This window comes from Acanthaster planci, linkage group LG04, assembly GCF_054643075.1.
Source record: "Acanthaster planci isolate LZ-2023a linkage group LG04, COTS_SCS, whole genome shotgun sequence".
Classification (NCBI taxonomy): domain Eukaryota; kingdom Metazoa; phylum Echinodermata; class Asteroidea; order Valvatida; family Acanthasteridae; genus Acanthaster; species Acanthaster planci.
The window spans coordinates 3,889,751-3,909,792 of NC_141780.1; the positions used below are offsets into that span (position 1 = coordinate 3,889,751).

At 42.5% G+C, this 20,042-nt stretch overlaps 1 protein-coding gene across 2 annotated transcripts in view; it reads right to left on the minus strand.

Annotated features, from left to right (window-relative positions):
- Positions 1–992: 992 nt before the first annotated feature.
- LOC110974239 (uncharacterized) overlaps positions 993–20,042 on the minus strand; it is a 29,320-nt gene continuing 10,270 nt past the window's right edge. For both annotated transcript variants that reach the window (XM_022225735.2, XM_087135214.1), the window contains exons 8-25: positions 19,031–19,159; positions 17,434–17,562; positions 15,458–15,586; positions 15,017–15,142; positions 14,535–14,663; positions 13,977–14,105; positions 13,611–13,736; positions 12,982–13,089; positions 12,480–12,590; positions 11,998–12,111; positions 11,262–11,378; positions 10,589–10,702; positions 8,605–8,724; positions 7,262–7,369; positions 5,816–5,935; positions 4,734–4,850; positions 3,756–3,878; positions 993–3,018 (exon numbers count right to left, since the gene is read on the minus strand). In XM_022225735.2, the coding sequence (XP_022081427.2) occupies positions 2,921–3,018; positions 3,756–3,878; positions 4,734–4,850; positions 5,816–5,935; positions 7,262–7,369; positions 8,605–8,724; positions 10,589–10,702; positions 11,262–11,378; positions 11,998–12,111; positions 12,480–12,590; positions 12,982–13,089; positions 13,611–13,736; positions 13,977–14,105; positions 14,535–14,663; positions 15,017–15,142; positions 15,458–15,586; positions 17,434–17,562; positions 19,031–19,159 (2,147 nt within the window). In that variant the 3' untranslated portion in view covers positions 993–2,920. The remainder of the gene's footprint in view (positions 3,019–3,755; positions 3,879–4,733; positions 4,851–5,815; positions 5,936–7,261; positions 7,370–8,604; positions 8,725–10,588; positions 10,703–11,261; positions 11,379–11,997; positions 12,112–12,479; positions 12,591–12,981; positions 13,090–13,610; positions 13,737–13,976; positions 14,106–14,534; positions 14,664–15,016; positions 15,143–15,457; positions 15,587–17,433; positions 17,563–19,030; positions 19,160–20,042) is intronic.

Sequence of the window (20,042 nt, forward strand, 5' to 3'; positions counted from 1 at the left end):
TCCAGACTATTGTTACTTAACACATCCCCCCCAAGATGTCTGAAAGGAATTCCCCAGATTCCTGCGAGACAATGACCAACACAAAGCAGGGGGGGGGTTCTCTCCGTCTCATACCTTGCTGCATATGAGATATCCGGCATGGACGGGATGAGGATGGTTCCAAGTTTGCCGAGTGTAGCGATGTGTAGCCAATACACAGGGAGAAGGGGGCTATATGATAGTAGATGAGGGGCGGGGCTGGGTAGGGGATACTGGAACTTATCTCACCGCCGCATAATCTCCTGCAACAAGGAGACAAAACCCATCAAGCTTTGACCAAGAATGAAGAAAACACACATGGAAACTTCAGGGGGCGCCTTTCGAGTATCTATTCTCTCCCATCCCGTCATAAAGTGTATTTTCGTTCTCGCCTGTGCTAACACGACGTTAGTTGTTCTTACGAAATACAGTTCGTCATAATGACGGCGACACACAAAGAGAGGTACTTACCGTCCTGAGGACCTTCTCCCCGCCCTCCAACCAGATTGGAGTGTCATTTCAGCAGCCTGCGTAATGCATGCTTCCCGGCTGCGAACCAAGACTTCCAGGTTCAGAAACAGCCATGTGCCGTATTTTGGTAATTAACTTGATGGATAATTTTGATCCTTCCCCAATGCAATATTAATGTGTCTGATTATCAATCGGTCATTAGCGTGGTTTTCAAATGGTATTCTGTCAAGTACATGTATTCAAATCTGTTTTTTAATGGGAAATTTGTGTGCTTTTCAGTAATTTGGAATGTCTGTTTGTCCATTTTTACCTTTAAGTTGGTATTGATGGGTTGTAATTAATTCGAACTTGGTTATTTTTTAATAATGAACCTTGTTCAATTTTTTTTAATGGATGCACTTTTCACTGGATTTGGCTTTTGGCCACGCCAGTGAAAAATAAAAAATAATAATAATAAAATGATGGAGGATTAATACAATTAAAAAATTAACACCAGAAAGCAGTTTGGTCAAAATTATACTTTAATACAGTTGATTACAAAAAATCTAACAAACAATAATGCATATATATTTTGTATAAAAAACCCAAAAAGTACCTTGACACATTTCCAACCAAATAACAAAATAAGCAAACGATACAAAATTCAAGACACGTCACTGTCATTCAGTCCGACGAGTCAGTCGTTGCTTTCGTCGACTACAACATCGACGTGTTTGTAATTGCGTGATCTGATTCTATTCATTCAAACACGAGACACATAATCTCCCTATACCCGTCCAACGGTGGTATGTCGTTTGGCACAGAACCTCAGGAGCGAGGCTGCACTTGCAAAACAGACTCTCCAACCTCGTTATATACTATGTAGGGTTGCTAAGCTGTTGCAAGACAGTTCGTTTAAGTAGCCAAAGCTTGCCAGTCTAGCCCCCTTTTATAAAAGGGACCCAAAGTGACGACTGGACATCAAAGGGATGACTTAATCATAATGTTAGTCTGCAAACCTGTAGCTATTCCATTTAATACAATTCCAATTCTTCTCCTGCAGTCCCGTTTGACTGTAAGTTTAGATACCGGTCCATTTTTGAATGGAATATCAATGCTACACATCAGTTGTGATTATGCAAAAATATACAAACTCCAAATTATTAACCATTGAAAGCATTTTACCAAATCAGTATATATTAAGAATCAAAGACAAAGTCTCTGTACAAACATACATGTTTTTTAATTGACGGTTATTAATTTTTTCTTTTTTTTATCGACGGACCATAAAACCCTGAATATTGACTACCAAAATACATTGTTATGCAAAACCAAATATTAACTCTAATGAGAAGCTCTGGTATAATTTCCATCATTTCTATCAGTTTTTACTCGATGAAACTTCATGAAACCCCCCCCCCAGCAATTCAGTGAATTTTAACCCTAGTACATCTACACGCGGTAAATATTTACTATTCTCTTCACAACGTAACCACCTTTACATGCTTTCATGTACATCATACAATGGAATGAAAATGAACTGTCGTTAGGACAATAACTCTCGACCACAGCTCCAGATACGTCTATCTGAAGGGAGCCCTCTTTCGAACAAGGAGCGACATCTATTTATCAAATACATGTGTAACATCAACACAGCAGGCAGGCTTCATGGAAGAAGTTTATTTTGCACAAATGTGCAATCTGAGTTATATTTGCAGTTCTTATGTTACATTCATCATAAAAATTTTTCCTTTACTAGCTATCAGTACTCAACGAGTTGTGTCAAATTTCAGCTAAATTGGCAGCATAGAGATACATGTATTAAAGTGCCTACCAATTCTCAACATCTGCTTAAAACGATAATACATTATATTCTTTTTTGAGAAGTTGTCCCAGTTTCCAATAATATTTGAGAATTATGAAGCCTTTATGCAACATTCCCGGCTTTTATAATTTGTTAGCCTCTGTATATGATTTGTTAGCCTCTGTATCCATACAATTTGAAAAAAATGCAGGGAAACTACAGGGACAGCAGATTTTCAAACTGTAAAACCTCTATTCGAGAAAAACTGAGAAAAACAAGGACAGCCATTATTCAACAATGTGCGGAAAATAATGATCACCACAGCAGCTGATTTTAGCCAAAGGTCATTTTCCCTGTTTATTCTTCAGCCTTCCTTTCAACCTTGCTCTCAACTTTGATCTTGAAGGGTTATAGCCTGACATCAACATGTCACATTCTTATGCTACGATCCTGTCATACGTTGAAAATTTCTGGTCTGAAATTGCCCAGAAGTGAATATGAAAATTGTTCTATGTAATTCTAATGGATTAAGTAGTGCAAAACAAGTGATTTATACATGAAAAGAATCAAACAAAAAACTCCCCCCCCCCGGTGACTCATGCTCCTCCCCCTCCCACTCAACTACAACCAATCCAAGCCTCTGTCTGATTACCAATGGAGAAGCCAGGCCAGTAGCATCGCTCCCGTTATCAGCAGCCAGGAGGTCATAACCGTGCTAGCAGAACCTCCAGGAGGTACGGGAATCTCTGCAAAGAGAAGGAATGGAAGAAAAGCAAGGAATGGCAGGTGTTGGGAGGAGACAAATCCGAGAAGTTGGGAAGGGTAGTGTGCTTCCACAACCTCCTGGTTACAGTGTTGTGGAGGCCATATCATGCAAACTTGCAACTGAGGTCACAATTGTGGCTGATGGCAGCGAGCACCAGGGATGGATTAAAGGATATGTGAAATGCACATTTTCAATAAAACCCTTGACAATGAATCTTTGAGTTTCTTTTAAACATATTGAATTTTTGGGCCAACTTTTTAAAAGGTGTTCTGGTGCCTTTTTGGTTATAAGCTAATGAGTATTTTCAAACTCATGAGCCATGGGATCGGACAACACTCAATTTAAATGTGGTAAGTGAGAGTGCGGCACAACCACAGTAGTGACCCTGATATTATTAGGCCCTTTAAAAACATTTCTAGTAATGAAACCAAGGACTCTTGGAAGGTACCGGAGGCACTGTGGCTCATAAGCCTGCAGAAACTTGTAGAGGGGAAAAAATGAGAAGTAGTTACAGTTTTAGAGGTGGGAGGAAAACCCCAGAGGAATATTCTTGACAAAACCCACAGAATCACGTAGGCACATAAAACCCAATTTATGTGACAGGGCCAGGAAGCAAACCTGGGCCACGGCAGTAACAGGCAAGGAATACACCACTACCTAAACCTGACTCCCAACCCGATGCCAACCTGGCTTCTCCTCAGATTAGCATGCACTCACGTGTTTGGCAGGTGGCACCAGTGTAACGAGGTGGACAGGTGCAGGTAACTACCCCCTGGTTGCTGATGCTGCAGGTGCCGCCGTTTCTGCATACGTTGACCGTGCAGCTCTGGGGGCCCATGACTGTCAAAATTTTAAAAACCCACTCACCCCTTAATGTCAGTAAAGGCAAACTTCTCATATGGGAAAAGAGTTTTATTTCTGGAAAAAAATTTTCACCTTCTCAATACCACTGTAATCTTTTCATTTGAGCAAAACAAGAAAATTTGTTTTACAGTAGCATTGCTCTTTAAAATTTGTTTTGCGTTGATTAAGAAATAAAAGAATATCTTTCTTAGCAGTATATGCTCCAATAGAGTTTGAGTCAGTGTTGCAGACTGACAAGAGGATCACAAGACCCTAAAAACTATCACAAGACCCCTCAAGACCATCACAACACCCCTCAAAAACATCAAAAGACCATTACAACCATCACAAGACCCCTCAGGACCATCACAAGAACCTTCACAAGACCATCAGAAGACCCCTCAAGGCTATCACAAGACCATCACAACAAGACCCCAACCAGACCAACACAAGACCCCAACCAGACCAACACTAGACCCCAACCAGACCAACACAGGACCCCTTCAAGACCAACACAAGATCCCTAGTCTGAATTCAAGTCACAAGCTAGTTGACTGAACTACGCCAGAAGCATTCCTCTCACTGTTCACCCTGTTACTTGTAACTGGTCTTGTAAATGGTCCTGTCTCTGGTCTTGTGATGGTCTCGACTACAACACTGGTTTGAAAAGATCTAAATGATGACAAGCATTCTATTTGTAAATCACCGGTAAAGCTATAATGAGTAAACATTTTGAGAGTAATCTTATCGAAACCCAACTGGGCATACAGAACCTCAAAATCAAAATGAAAACTTTACAACAAAACAAAAACCAACAGAAATATCCTCAATATAAAAACCGAGATCACTTACAGACATCACAATTCCGTCCGGTAAAACTTCCCCTGCATGTGCACTTGTAAGTGGACCCAGGCTCAGTGGTGCAAAGACCATTGTTCTTGCAGGGATTTGGGTCACACGAGAACTCTCCTGATATTGGGAAAGAAAAATGGGCACAGAATTCACTCACAGCCAAATCAGAACGCTTCCAGCATGAGTCCACAGTGTTCGTCCAGCACAAGGGAAACTTGCCTTGAGTTCTATTGCTGAAACCCAGGTTCGAATCCCACCAAGGGTGAAATTTGAGTCCCTCCCTGAGTTTGTTAACTCTTCCCACAGTATTTTGTCTAATTTCTTTATTTTGGTCTCTAACGTGAAAGTCGGCTGTTAAATGCTCGACCTCTCCAGGAGCAGCAGCAATGGTAGAAACTTCTAATGAGCACGGATATGTCCTAGCTGCTTTCTCATTCAAAAATGTTCCACCCCAACTTTTCATGAGTAAAGTGCAAACTGTCAATGTGATTAATTGGAATGATTTAGGTAAGATGTCTGACTGGCCCCTTGAACAAGCACAAATCCCCACTACATGGAAGAGTGTAGATGTAGGAAAGCTACAATTTACATTTCACAAAGGGATGTTCAGTCTTTGTTAAATTATCAGCAACGAGCGTGTGAATAAAAGGCCCTATTCTTACAGCAATAAACAAAATGCAGAAGAGTTGAAATGTAGATCAACTCAATTTGTCCTTTTTTGTTTTTTTTACAAAGAGATGGGTGTCTTTATTCTTTACTTTGTGCTAAATTACTTATTATTTCACTTTAATGACTGGTGCATCATCAAATTTCAAAAGAATCACATTTGGCTTTAAATTTTAAACAAGGGAAGTTTATCTTGAGGTTGCCTAAAAATGCACTGCTAGTCAAAAACTTGACACGTCTGTCCCTTTGAGAAAACAGTGATAAAAATGCATGCTTGCAGTCACCAGTTAACAAAGGGACATCCCCCTCATCCATGCACGGCAATCGCGTTAAGCAGAGACACACTTTATACGGCAAAGCAAGGGTTGCGACCATCAGGTGGTGTTCCTAAATAGGGTACAATTACAGGGCCTTACCAACTTCGCAGTCTCTCCCGCTGTAACCTACTAAGCAGGTGCACACGTAGCCGCGGGATTCGTCGTCGTAGCACCATCCGCCATTCTTACAGGGCTGGCTATTGCATAGGCTGTTGAGATCTGGGGCAGGGGGGGTGGCAAGAGGAGAGGCATTTTCAACTGAGAGGTTGTACAACTGGGCATTTAAACAATAGGTTTTTGCCATTTCAACAACACGTCCCGGTCTCCAGGGTCCTAGTTTGATGTGTAATCAAGTAGATGTGACCCCTTGCTGTAGCCCTCTCATTCACTGTTATTTTTATTTGATGCTCATTTTGTATATGTGTAATATTTTCCCTGTTGGTAGTTTGTTCCGTATTGTCTTGTTTGTTTCTTGTAATGGCATGCCTGACACAAGCTTTGCTTTTGCCACCTCTAGTGGCCTTTTTCTCTCATATATTGTTAGCATCTGTATTTTGCCGGAGAAAATGAATGTCACTGAGACTGAATTGAAATTGACATGAAAAGCAATGGTGAGCTTACTAATAATATGGCACATTTATATGGTACATTAATATGGCACATTTATATGGCACACTTATATGGCGCATTTATATGGCGCATTTATATGGCGCATTTATATGGCACATTTATATGGCACATTTATATGGCGCATTTATATGGCACATTTATATGGTGCATTTATATGGTGCATTTATACGGCGCATTTATACGGTGCATTTATATGGCACATTTATATAGCGCATTTATATGGTGCATTTATATGGTGCATTTATATGGTGCATTTATATGGCGCATTTATATGGCGCATTTATATGGTGCATTTATATGGCACATTTATATGGCACATTTATATGGTGCATTTCAGTGCCAACAGACTCACAATGCAGATTACAGAACATTATCGTTGCTTACTGGACCCGCAAACATTCGTTGGTTTATTCCTTTTCCTGCCTTCCAGAAGTGCATAAAAAGCACCATAATGAAGCCTTGACCCTCAGAAAGGCTATCAAAGGTAACTTAGAAAGTTCTGAAATTTTTGTCTCCCCTCAACAAGTTTGATGACCCCCACCCTTGAAAACTTGATGCTGGATCCGTCCTTGCTCAATGAAGAAGAATCCGAATGGAGTTTGTCAGAGGGTGTGGACGTACATTTGTAGGGGAAGAGGGGAAAAGGGACAGGCAAAAATCCTGACAAGGTGTTGAGCATTCAAGAAGCCAGACCTTCAGTGCAAATACACGGAAAACTTCGGAAAAGGGCATTCTAAGGACCGCCGCTTGGCGTGGGATACATACTCCCTACAGAAGTAGATGTGATTGATCCACTGAAAGACAAACAAAGGCACTTTTTCCATTCACTGGGGTGTCTCACAGGGCACCACAGAACAGCTAGAGATCAAAATCTTAAGAAATGTTCGCCAAAAGTTCTGGTGACTTCTCACTCACTTGTTTCACACCTGGTCCCGGTAAAGTCTGCTGGACACTGACACCTAAATGAGCTGCCAACTTGTGTACAGATACCGTTGTTCTGGCATGGTGCAGACGAGCAGATACCTGTGGAGAATATTGTATGAATTGGTATGAATCAACTTAACTTTCCAGATCAAAGAAATGAAGACAGAAAGTAAAAGAAAAAGGAGTCTGACTGTCCAGAAGTTTACCACAAGTTTGACAAACGTCTAGTTTTACCTAAAGTCAAGAATTTTCTGTTTTCTGGAAGTTGAATTCTGCTTTCTTCTGCTTTCTAAATTTCATGTACAAAAACTGTATGTGACTGTACATATTTCCGTGTCCTGTAGGTCTACGTTTACCGTACATCTACAGGTATCTTTGGCATATTGATACATGTAGGGCCTACACGCACCATGCCACTGTAATCTTGGACTGGTCCCCATCCCCATTGATTTATTCATATGCCGTGAGACGTCTGGGCTATATGTCGGGAACGGGGACCGGTGTGATCTCCGCAGTGCGGAGCCGGAGGAAATCAATACCAATTTCTGCGATATCGCAAAGGAAAAACAGGGGGGGGAAACGCTACCAAATGTTACTTTCAAAATGAGTTAAACAGTGAAAATGAGTTGTCATTTCTGATTGTGGTTCATATTTATTTGATTAATTGTAGAGAAATGATCAAAAATATTTATTAGTTTTATTTATTTTGTTTACCGAGGATTGCGTTTTCCGCTTTCTACCCCGAAATCCACGATTTTCATGGATTTTCCGCAAAACGGAAAATTCTTGACTTTAGTTTTACCTAGCTCAAGCATTGTGCACTCGTTGCTATCAAGGAGTTTTGCTTGGGTAAAAATCCTGACCCAAGACTGTGTGTTGACTGCTCTGCTGTTGTCTCAACTCTTTGCTTCACTCACGTGCTAGTTGACAATGGTTGGGCTCGTTGACTCTTTCAAATATTTAAGACCAGCGTGATGAGCTTTCTTACATGACAAGCCTGCATGTACGGTAATGGCTGGGTGCGTGTTCGAGTAGCTTCCACAAGTTGACTTGGGTTCAACCTCTGTCCCGTAGTCCAGCTTACACAGTGCACGCGGCCATACCCACATCGGGTACCCAAATATGGAAGCTACTCAAATGCACCCCTGGTGAGGTCACATGATGGCACTTTGACCACAGTTTCATCGGTCTAACTCAGATATAGATCATTCATAACTCTGACAAACACATGCAGGCAAGAAGTCTGATAAGAGTTAACTCATGGTTATATCATGTGGTTTCACAGGTGCCCCTGATTCAAGTTTGGTAGGAATACCGTATGAATATCAACTTGCCTATCTCGCAGAATGAGCCACTGTACCCATTGATGCAGGTACACCGCGGACTGAAGCCGTCGACGGAGAGCGTACACTGAGCGCCATTTTGACATGGGTTAGTGGGGAGACAAGGGTCGACTGAAATGAGTGGAATGACGAGAAAGAGAAAGAGATATCATGTCAGTCATGGATTCATGAATAAGAATATGGGGAGGGGAGAGCGTATGGATAAATCAGTCCAGTCCACTCTAGTTAGTGCGAAGCCTGTGGTACATTGCCAAAATGCTCCTTGTATGTGAATTTCAGAGTAAACGGAGCACCAACTTTCGCACACACAAACACAACTTGTCTTTGCAGTAAAAAGAAAACTTTCCCATGCTTCTGGGTTGATGAATTCATTTGTGTTTAATATCTGGGTCCCTTCTGCGTGAACATTTCCCCTCAGAAACATGCAAATTTAGTCAGGAATGATCATTTCTGTTCCTTATGAATAGAATTTCATCATAAGCGAGTTTGTATAATGAGAGTCCATTGTGTGTTGACAGCACACTGGGGGAAAAGTGGCATTTCAATCTGGGCGAAGGGGAGGGGATGTGAACAGGATCGGGTGTAGAAGTAGAGTTATGAGAGTGGGTGTCCTCTGTGTGGAAAGGAGGTGATGTCGTCATTGTGATGATAATAGGTTATGCTGGCTGTGAAAATGCAAAAAAATGGCACTTTAAGTCTGTTGCATGGGGAGTGTGGTGTTCCGTATCTGCCATCTTGCATCAAGCCTCTCTGTGTTACTTTTTGATCGAATCTTGCATTATCCATCTTGCATTATGTTACACATTATCTCGAATATGCTTTGACCTACATACTTGCATACTTCTGCCGTTGCTGCGCTGTAGCTACACTGTGTTTCCCGTCATGTACATGTCTGTGCCTACTCAGTTGTTAGCATGGAGTGCTTAATTGTTGCAAAACAAACACAGCAAACAACAGGGCAAGAACACGACAGAAAACACATTTCAGCTATAGTGCAACAATGGCAGAAGGGCGTAAGCCACCAATGCAGATGAATTACAAGATTCATCCAACGTTACATGCAATTTGCAAGATAACACATTATAAACCACCAGAGGGGTGTGTTGGTTATAAAAATGGATACTGTGTAGAGGTGAAAGTGTCAGACCCAGAATTGAGTCTTAAAATGGGAAACAGAGGAACAACGTAAGTCAAGAGTACAGGAGAACACTGGATGAGCTGTGAAGTAATCAAATGTAGAGCTGCAGAGAGAGAGAGTAAACTAGGAAGTACACTAGGTCAGTACTGTAGTCGACCCATTGCAAGCCATTCAGTCTGAGACCAAGTATCAAACTCTTTAAACGAACTGTGGCAGACTAAGCATGCCTTTGACTGGACTTGTGAAGGGACTTGTGACTGGACTTGTGAAGGGACTTGTGACTGGACTTGTGACTGAACTTGTGAAGGAACTTGTGACTTACCGTTATTTCTACAATCATCTGACACCTAGTCGTGACGGCGAGACGAAGCTGAATTGTATTTCATCATGGATCAAACTGAATCATGCCTTGTACAGTACGCACATTGCTTCCAAAATGTGCATGACCATGGGGTCTAATTTGCAAGGGGCATGGGGGGTTTTTATATTCTGGAGAGGGGAGTGCCCATTAGGTCTTCTCACAGTACTCAACAATGCACAAGCCTTAACTTCGCCTACGATATTTGCATTGGGGTAAGAAAGAAGGGGTGTGTGAAAAAAAGAGGGGCACGAAGGGGGGGGGGGATAATTAAGGGGACGAGGAAGGTATGCACCCTTTATATAGTTCAACCACTACTTTGGAATCAAGTTCCACCCTTAAAGCTCAGGCCTTAGGAAGTTACAAACATTTCAAATTCAACACCAATAATACAAGACCATCATGAAAATTTGAATTAAGAAAAGCTGACACTCCCGACCAACAAGATGAGACAATCAGTAAACTAAACTGAGACATACCATCCTGGCAAAAATCGCCCCGGTAGCCTGGTTGACAGACACAGGAGAAGCTGTTGAAATTGCCGGGGATACACTGACCGCTGTTGAGGCAAGGTTGGCGTACACAAGGATCCACTAAGTGAGGACAGAAACCAGACCAAATGAATCAAATTCACATCAGAAAATAATGTGCACTAGTTTATTTGTACAATTTGCTTTTGAAAAGAGATGACAAGTTTGGTGTTGCACGATGCAAAATGAGCAAGCAGTGATCACCCTCAGATGTAAATGGCAGCGTCCTTGAGTTTCATTTTATTTTCACTCTCCCCACCCCCCCAATGCAAACTTTCATGCAAGTGACCAGCACTATCTATCAGCAACTTGCGGTGACGATGCACCTGAAACATGTCCCTCACATCAGTATGATCAAGGCACTCTGTCACTATTTGGACTCCCATGAGACACCTTCAATTTGGAAGACTCCAATTTTCTTGGAGCAGGGAGGGTAGAAATGGGGTAGTTATGAATCCGTGGGAAGGGGTCTCCAGGAGATCTCTCAGGGTAATTTTGGAAGGTCAGGGTTGGAGGAGAGGTGGAGCTGTGGCTATCAACTTCCACAGAGTCACAAAGTTGGCCCTTTCAACACCGCCCTCAAAGTTCACTGCACACAATTTCGTCCATGTATCCAGTGTACCTATGTCGCACAAAGATCCTGAATAGCCCGGCAGACAGGTGCAGTCAAAGCTGGATCCATCTGGGGCGGCATTGCACCGTCCTCCATTCAGGCAAGGGTTGGGGTTGCACATGACAGCTGTGGAAAAGAGAGGTGGCTTTGATATCAAATTTTGTTATTCTAGGAAATTTACAGACACCGAGTGTCAAAGTCAATCCTTGAAAAGAAGACAGAGAGTAAAGTAGGCAGCACCCATAGATGCACTTTGAAATAACAACCACAGTTGCTGTCAGGAAGCTTTTTTAGCATTCAATAATGCCCGGGTCCTACCTTAATGCCTTGTTAATGCCTCAAAGATTCACTGAAATAATTAAGTATACTTTTGAAAACCAAAACCAGCTGACAGAGGAAGGGAAATTTTCGACTTGACAAATTTTAGGGGTCTGGTATTTAGAACTTGTCAACATTGTCATAATTTAACCTTGAAAATGTCTAAGTTTGGATGTAACTGAGAAAACGGATATGAGCATTTCAATTTCCATATGGTCCTTTTGGACGGGCTAAATTCATCCAGTCGTTTCCTAAGACTGTGCATGTCTAGCAAAGAGGTTCATCACTAAATTATTTTGCTTTGTTTTTTGCTCTTTTTTTTTCCGGGGGAGGGGGGCTTACCCCTACTCCTCCCCCCCCCCAATCTGCAAGAGGCTTATTGAACTAAAGTGGTAGTTTGGGACAATGAAACGAATGGCATGCATACTGATGTTGCAGCGTTCACCCGTCCAGTTGGGAAAGCAATTGCAAGTGAACGACGCTCCATTGGCAATCACCGAGCAAGTCCCAAAGTTACAAGGGGAGGCCAGACACGGGCTTACTAAAAACAAAAAAATCACAACGTAGAATAAATATTAAATTGATCAATACTTTACAAAGTTATCTATAAACAAACACCAAACGGGGAGGGGGATATTCCGTTGAGATTTTTGTGTCACTCTCAAGTTTTAAGTTACATGTTTATCAAACAGCAGCAAGTAACCCGTCTACTATGGAACTCAGATGGCCTAAGAACTACTCTGTTGGCATGATGAGCAGGGGTAATAACTGTGCAGTACCTTGAGCAATGTGATTTAAGATATGAAATATTAATCTTAAGTTAATGAATTACACATAACCTATCTATTGTCTTTAAGAGTTTGAAGAGCAGGTGTTACTGTTTGCTTTCTGGGAAAGAAAATCACTTACAGATGTTGCAGGTGGTACCATGGTAGTTTGCCTCGCAGTCGCACAGGAAGGAGTTGCCCAGCTCCCGACATGTGCCGTGATTGCCACATGGGTTCTGGAAGCATTGCAACTCTGTCATTTGTTGGAAAAGAAGCACAGATTTTGAAGCAATGGCATCAAGAAATGAATCCGTGTTCCATTTCAGCGAATTCGCCCTCGTCCCAGTGTTTTTGAGTCATGACAATCAAGAATAAAAAGTTTTGGGGCGATGGTGTTAAGGGGACCAGAAAATTGGGAGTTTTATGTAAACTTTTGGGCCTTTCAGAAGGGTTGGGCTAAATTTTGGGGGCTTTTTACACACTTTTGGGAATAACAAACACAAAACAGACCCCCAAACATCTTTTTCTCATAATATTTCAAATAAAATGTTGCTAAGTTTTATTGAGGGTTGGGCATTACTACCCACCAGACGCACAAATGCTGTTACATGTTTTTGTTCTGAAACAAAAAATTTGGAACATACCTTGATCGCAAAGAACACCGCCCCAGCCTGGTTCGCACAGACAGATGTAGGAGACACCCTGGGGGATGCATGACCCACGCACACAGCCATGGTTGAGACAGGCAACGACTGCATGTAGGAAACAAGAGTAGAGAAACGTAAAACTTTAGATGTGATGTCTTTGAGGGATTGGGGTTCAATGCCCCCCCCCAAGCTGGGGAAAAGGAGCAATTGAAAACACTGGCAAGCCACTAACACAGAACTCAATCCGACGCAAGTGCCATCCTGTGAAAAAGTTAACACTGCACAGCTCTAATACACAACATGGCCCTAAATCGTGGTACACTGTCCGTGCTTTCACAACCAAATCTTACAGCTCTTCTTTCTTGTGACTTCATGTGACACAATGATCGTCTGGAAACTTTCTTGTGTTTGTTGACTCACATTTATGCCACTCGCTGAATGTGCTGCCATCTTCAAAACACTTGTAGCCAGTACATTGTTAAAATATATAGTGATGTTGGCATATGAGCCGGAAATAGACCTTTTGGAGGTAAAATGTCACGGAGCTTGTCGTGGTTTCGATTGCTCCTGTCTCCTTTATTTACATCACGGGCAAAGAGACTGATCGTGTGCGCCGACGTGCTTACCAATTTCGCAACGTGAACCAGTGTGCGTGGACGGACAGTTGCAGACAATGGTTGGAGTTGCATCAGCGTTCTCATAACCACAGACTCCACCATTCAAGCACTCGTTGTTATTGAAGCAAGGATTAGCTGTACAGGAAGATGTCACAAGAGGTATTTTGTTCACAATTTCTTCACTCTGAACCTTTTTTTTTTTTGCAGAAATGAATAACTGTGAGAGATGTTAAACCGGGCTTTCCCACCAGAACAGAAAAAAGTGGATAAATCTCATTTCCTGCAACAAATATCACGAGGCAAGAGGAATTCGAATGCCCAGAGACCTTCAAAGCAAATATCAGGGCCCATGAGAGAGGAGGCAATTTCCCTCACCATTTTGGCAGTATGTTCCAATGAAAGGCTCCCCGGGAATTACAGTGCAGTCACAGGTGTAGTCCGATGCGCCAGGGGTGGGGATACAATGGCCTCCATTCTGACAGGGATTACTGTTGCATCCCGACACTACGAATGTGACAGCCAGAACCAAAAATAAAATCAGTATTAATGTTTGGGTGATCAGTTACCAACAAAACACGAAACTGTGAAAGAAAGATTGCTTTTACACTCTTTCAAGAACCATTTTTGCAGTTAGAGTACCAGAGTGTGACGTCATTTGGGACAAGAAAGTGTTATGCAAATGAATGGACTATGCGTGTGTTGGTTCACAAACTGGTTCTCGCACTGAGGCTTTAATACAAATAGATTTGTGCCTGTGTATTCAACAGGTCCAAGGCACAGTGCCCACTACGCTCACTACCTAATCTAGAGACTTGATTCCGTGGTTAATTGACCGAACAAAAAAAACCTGGTCAAATGAGGAAAACCCCGGCAGTACGTGTCGTGCCGGTGTCACACTACAGGTCTACTAGACTTCCCCCCGCAGCTTCCTACCTGGAATTTCACAGATGATGCCAGTCCAGCTGGTTGGACAGAAGCATCTGAAGCCAGCCTGATTGTTGGGATTATCGGGTAAGCAGGTGGCACCGTTTTGGCACGGAGAGACGGGGACGCAGACGTTCACTGTAACGAACGGAGGTAATCAAAAATGTAACGAATGAAGTAAAATCATGTTTTATGGTTGTCCAAAATGCACTTTGAGGCAACTTTTTATTCCCCCGGGTTGGATGTGAGTCCCCAAATTTTACAAGGCTGTCAAAGATGGGGATCAGCTTAACTCTGCGATTGAGCCTGAATAGTTAACCAAATGCTCTGAATCACTGCTTGGTAGTTGGGTCTTCTCAACTTCCCCCCCTCCAAAAAACATCATTTTCTGTATTCAAGGACCTGTCAGGTTAGACCAGTCCACGAAAATCTTCCCATGAATGCCTGCCTACTGCTGGTCCTCGGCTGAAGTCATTTCAATGCTGGCTCACCTGCTGTTTGGCAGTTAGTGCCCGTCCAAGCTGAGAGACAGGTACAGCTGTAGGCGGCTTGGCCCCCAGTGTTCTGTGGCGTGCAGGTACCTCCATTCTGACACGGCAGCGAGTTGCAGAGATTGGCTGAGAACAAAAAGCACAAATATTGAAATGGTTTCATTCGCAAAGTCTACGCAGTCTGTTTTCAAAAGTACTCCCGTCACACTGTCACATTTGAAACTGCAGTCAAAGTGGAGCACCTCTGCAAATTTTAGAAGGGATAAAAAGTCATTTGTCTCAAGCCCAATTAAAATTCCCTTGCGCCCGTGTGGTGGTCTCAGCTGCCTCCCAGTCTCAGCGGTCCCCCCCGAATAGCCGGACAATAAACGGACAACTTTCCCGTTGTTGTGCGCAGAGATGGCATGACTTTGGCTACGGTCACAGGGTGGAAACGCTTACCTGGCGTCTCGCAGTTTGGGCCCGTCCAAGCAGACAGACAGGCACACTGGTAACCGGCCACGTTGTTATTACTGGTAGGCGTGCACGTCCCTCCATTATTACAAGGGGTCAAGGTGAGGCACAAGTTAACTTGAATAAAGACAAAATATGAGGGCAATTTAGGGGAATATCATACGCTTGCAAAATCGTACGTTTGAATGTAACTTGTATCTGAGGACTGTACCATGCTGTACGTTATTGGAGAATTTTAAATGAAGGGGCATTGGTTTTTGGTTTTTCATAATTAAACATCCTGGGTGCAAACTTCATTTCTGTCTTCTTTTTGATTGCACAAGACTCCACAATTGCCAAATAAGTTATCTACATTCGTCTACTGAACTGATTGACTTCCACGGTTATTATAAAGTCTCAATTTGGGCAATCTCATGTGCAGCCTGGGCTTGACCCCAGTTTATGGAATAGACGCTTGGAGTGTGCATACAAGCATCCATGATATTTGAGCATATTCGGCAGAGTTGTAACGAGTCACTAAATTTGGTGACTCGAGTCATTAGGTCAAGAAGTTGAGTCAAGTCGCTTTGTGTAGCCGAGTCAAGAACCGAGCTTGAGTCAATTTGAGTCACAAAGTTTTGAACAAAATACAATAAATACGATTGATATAAGAGCAGCACTGTGAGTCCAATTTCAAATATTTTTTTCACCAAAAGAGTTTGCTTTAAATTTGTTTAGACTCGAGTCTTATAAGCTTGTACTCGAGTCAAGTCTTCATAAAAGAGATTCGAGTCGAGTCATGTCATTTGGTTGCAGAGACTTGAGTTGAGTCAAGTCATTTACCCGCTGGGACTCAAGTCGAGTCACCAAAACATGTGACTTGAGTCAAGTCTTCATAAAAGAGATTCGAGTCGAGTCATGTCATTTGGTTGCAGAGACTTGAGTTGAGTCAAGTCATTTACCCGCTGGGACTTGAGTCGAGTTACCAAAACATGTGACTTGAGTCAGACTTGAGTCAAGTCTTCATGAGAGATTCGAGTCGAGTCATGTCATTTGGTTGCAGAGACTTGAGTTGAGTCAAGTCATTTACCTGCTGGGACTTGAGTGGAGTCACCAAAACATGTGACTTGAGTCAGACTTGAGTCAAGTCTTCATAAAAGAGATTCGAGTCGAGTCATGTCATTTGGTTGCAGAGACTTGAGTTGAGTCAAGTCATTTACCCGCTGAGACTCAAGTCGAGTCACCAAAACATGTGACTTGAGTCAGACTTGAGTCAAGTCTTCATAAAAGAGATTCGAGTCGAGTCATGTCATTTGGATGCAGAGACTTGAGTTGAGTCAAGTCATTTACCCACTGGGACTCAAGTCAAGTCATCAAAACATGTGACTTGAGTCAGACTTGAGTCAAGTCATCGACTCTGAGTCATTACAACTCTGATATTCGGCCATTCATCATGCAAGAGAACCTTCTTTGACTTTCTAATTTGCATTGATCAGCAGTCACATATTTCATGCCTTCATCGGCATACTTGATTGCATATAAGGAAAACACAGCAATGTCAATACACACACTCTGTAGTATCCCATGCAAGCTGTGCAGACATGTTAGGCATGCTCACGTGTAGCTGGGCTGGCATAAGTTCATTTTTTGTGTGTACATGCCCTACAATAGTAGATTCAGGGGTCTCTAAAACTTAAAAGTACCACTCCAAGACTGAATCGCCCATCCACTGACAGCTTCTCCACAGAGACAGTCTTCTTGAGCCTATGAATATGCCCAGCTGAAATAATGACAGAGTATGCATGGTCAGCTGACAACTATCAAACAATAAAAACTTGTGGCACATCTCTGCCTCAGAATGACATCAGAGTTCTAAACAACTCTGATTGGCTCGTGCAGAGGGTTGCATAAAATTGCGCACGCTCACGTATCAGATCTCTGTGTCAGGCCCTGTTGACGAGGAATGACACTTAGTCTGAACTTACCAAATTCTTCACATGTCGGGCCCATCCACGCATTAGGACACACGCAGACGTAACTCGGCTGGTTATTTGTGGTCGTTGAGAAGCAGGTGCCGTCATTTCTGCAGGGGCTCAGGGTGGTGCACAGGTTAACTATTGATTGACAAAACAAAAAAGGTGACTTGAAACTAGACTTGCATCTAAAATGGAGAGCACCATTTATTTAGCTAGCGATAAGTACGCGGCCACTGCTTTAAGAATAACAGCATCCCTGCTCGGCCATTCAGGTCTAAATCATCATCCACAGACAGCTGCAGGATCTGTTTTTCCAAGAGAGGGGGGGGCAAAACACTCATTATCAGCAAACCGACAATCAATTTATGATTGGTAATCAATTGATAACGGAAAAGGGTGAATTCTTAGGCGACGGTGTAAACAAGTGATTTTCCTCCCCGTTCCTCCCTTTGTTGTTTCTTTTGATTTTTCTTTCCTTTGTCCTTTTTTGGTGGCGGGGAGGGGAGAATGGAGTGCGGGAGGTGGCGCCCTTTGCCTTTCCCCTTCACGATGCTCTGGTAAGATTTCAATGCAGCAGATGGGGCCACACCCTTTACTCTTTATTCCGGTCAACCCCCACCCCCAAACCCATGAAAAGACCCGCTACATGTTGAAATTCACCAAAGACCTCTTCATTTGTAGTATGTTGTATTTGGGACCATATCCGGTGTTAGATCGTAGGTGTTATGAAACAGACAGGGTGTTGCTAGAGTGGAGGGAGGGTTTCTCACCCCCATTCAGACTGGTCGGGGGTCCTTTGCCATTTACATTACACCCATCCTTGTTTGCCCACAGCAAATGGTGACATGCGACAACTTGAACATTATTATTAAAAAAAACAACCTTACAAGGCAGTGACTGATACCAAGTGAAAAAGGAAGAAACAGCAGGTATACACAGCTTCTCACACCAAAGTAAGATCTTTTTAGCATGTACTGTAAAAGAATATTTGAGCAGAACGTGCTGCTGACAACTTTGTAAAAAACAGAGAGAGAACTCATCAATACGATGTCACATGCACCAAATGCTTTCTCTATAAATATTATCAACAATGAGAAAATTTACTCTTTAAGAATCACTGGCAATAAAAGCAAACAAACTAAACCACACTGAAACTAACTACACTAGCCTTAAGGACAAATTAAGGCTAGAACCAGGCCTGATGAGTATTAGGTATCATTGTAACTCACAAAGTGATCACGAATCAGCTCATCAAATAACTGAAACAAAGGCACCCCTCCGTTAGTGATTATCTCCCTGCCTGTTACCACACTACTTATGATCTCACTTTCAACCTGCTACATGATTGGTTTGAGATTAACAAGATCATAACTCCAATAGCCAGACCAAAGAAAGAAATTGACCAAAGTGGGGTTTGGACCAGTAACTGACAGAACACTGTTCTAACGCTCTAACATAACATTATCCAGCACTATATTTGTAGATTCTCAAGTTGTCAGTCTTTGCTCAGAATTGGTTTCAAATTCAGTTTCTCGAGTACATTTCATCATATATTCTAGATAGATCTCGCTTAATTTACAACATCAGACTACGAGCTTGAACAAACCTGGGACGTCGCAGTTGGTTCCCGTGAACAACGATGAGCAACTACACTGATAGACCAGCAGACCAGATGAAGAGCCCAACGATTGGCAAGTGCCGCCGTTTCTACAGGGGCCACTTCCGCATGGATCCACTGGCAGATACAAAATGTGAGGGGTGAAAAACATGATCAGCCATGGTTAAAATTATCAGGCCAAATGGAACTCACCAACAAGAAATTTGCAGAGGTTAGCTGTACAACAATCTCACCAAAACACCAAACCAAACAAATGCATTCTACCCTGGGTTTTTCCCCGTAATACACCAGCAGTGTAAGTATCAGTGTGGTCCGAGAGTTGAGAAAATGACGACAAGCTTGCTCAGGTGCTAGTGAAACCAATGACTTCCTCCTTACTGGTGCAGAAACCTTGCAGAGATGCTGGCTCAAATCTTGTGCAGCGCAGACTACTTCAAGTAGTCTGTAACAATATTAGTATCTCGTGAAGTCTGCATCTCTGATGCAAAGAAAAATGAATATCATTGACTACTTGCAGTGCCCCCATGCGCTGGATTCCAGCCAGCCACCCAATCCTGCCAAAGTCGGTGGCCGACTTGTTTGAGACATCTACACTGGTATGAAGGCAGTCATGGGTACCAATCTCACCAAGCACTGAAGTTTGTGCACGTTCTTTTTTGTTCCTGACTTTTAGACCACACCGGGAACACAGTGTAAATGTATACACAAGTGTAAGGGCAAAAACCTGGCATGAAGTATTCTTTCCTGATGCAAAGTCAAATGAATATTATCGCCAATGCTTTTGCAACAAAGCTGCAAGCTGGGCAACCAAAGAAAACCTCCCTACTGCAAGCTTCCTTTCTCAGTTAAAAGTACTATAGACTAATACCAATACTGATTTTGAAACCAAAATGAAATTTTAATGACAGAGTACCTTTTAAGCATGGACTTTATTGACCATTCTCCCATTCACACAAACTGCACACAACCAACTCAGTTTGAGGGTTGTTATATTTCATTC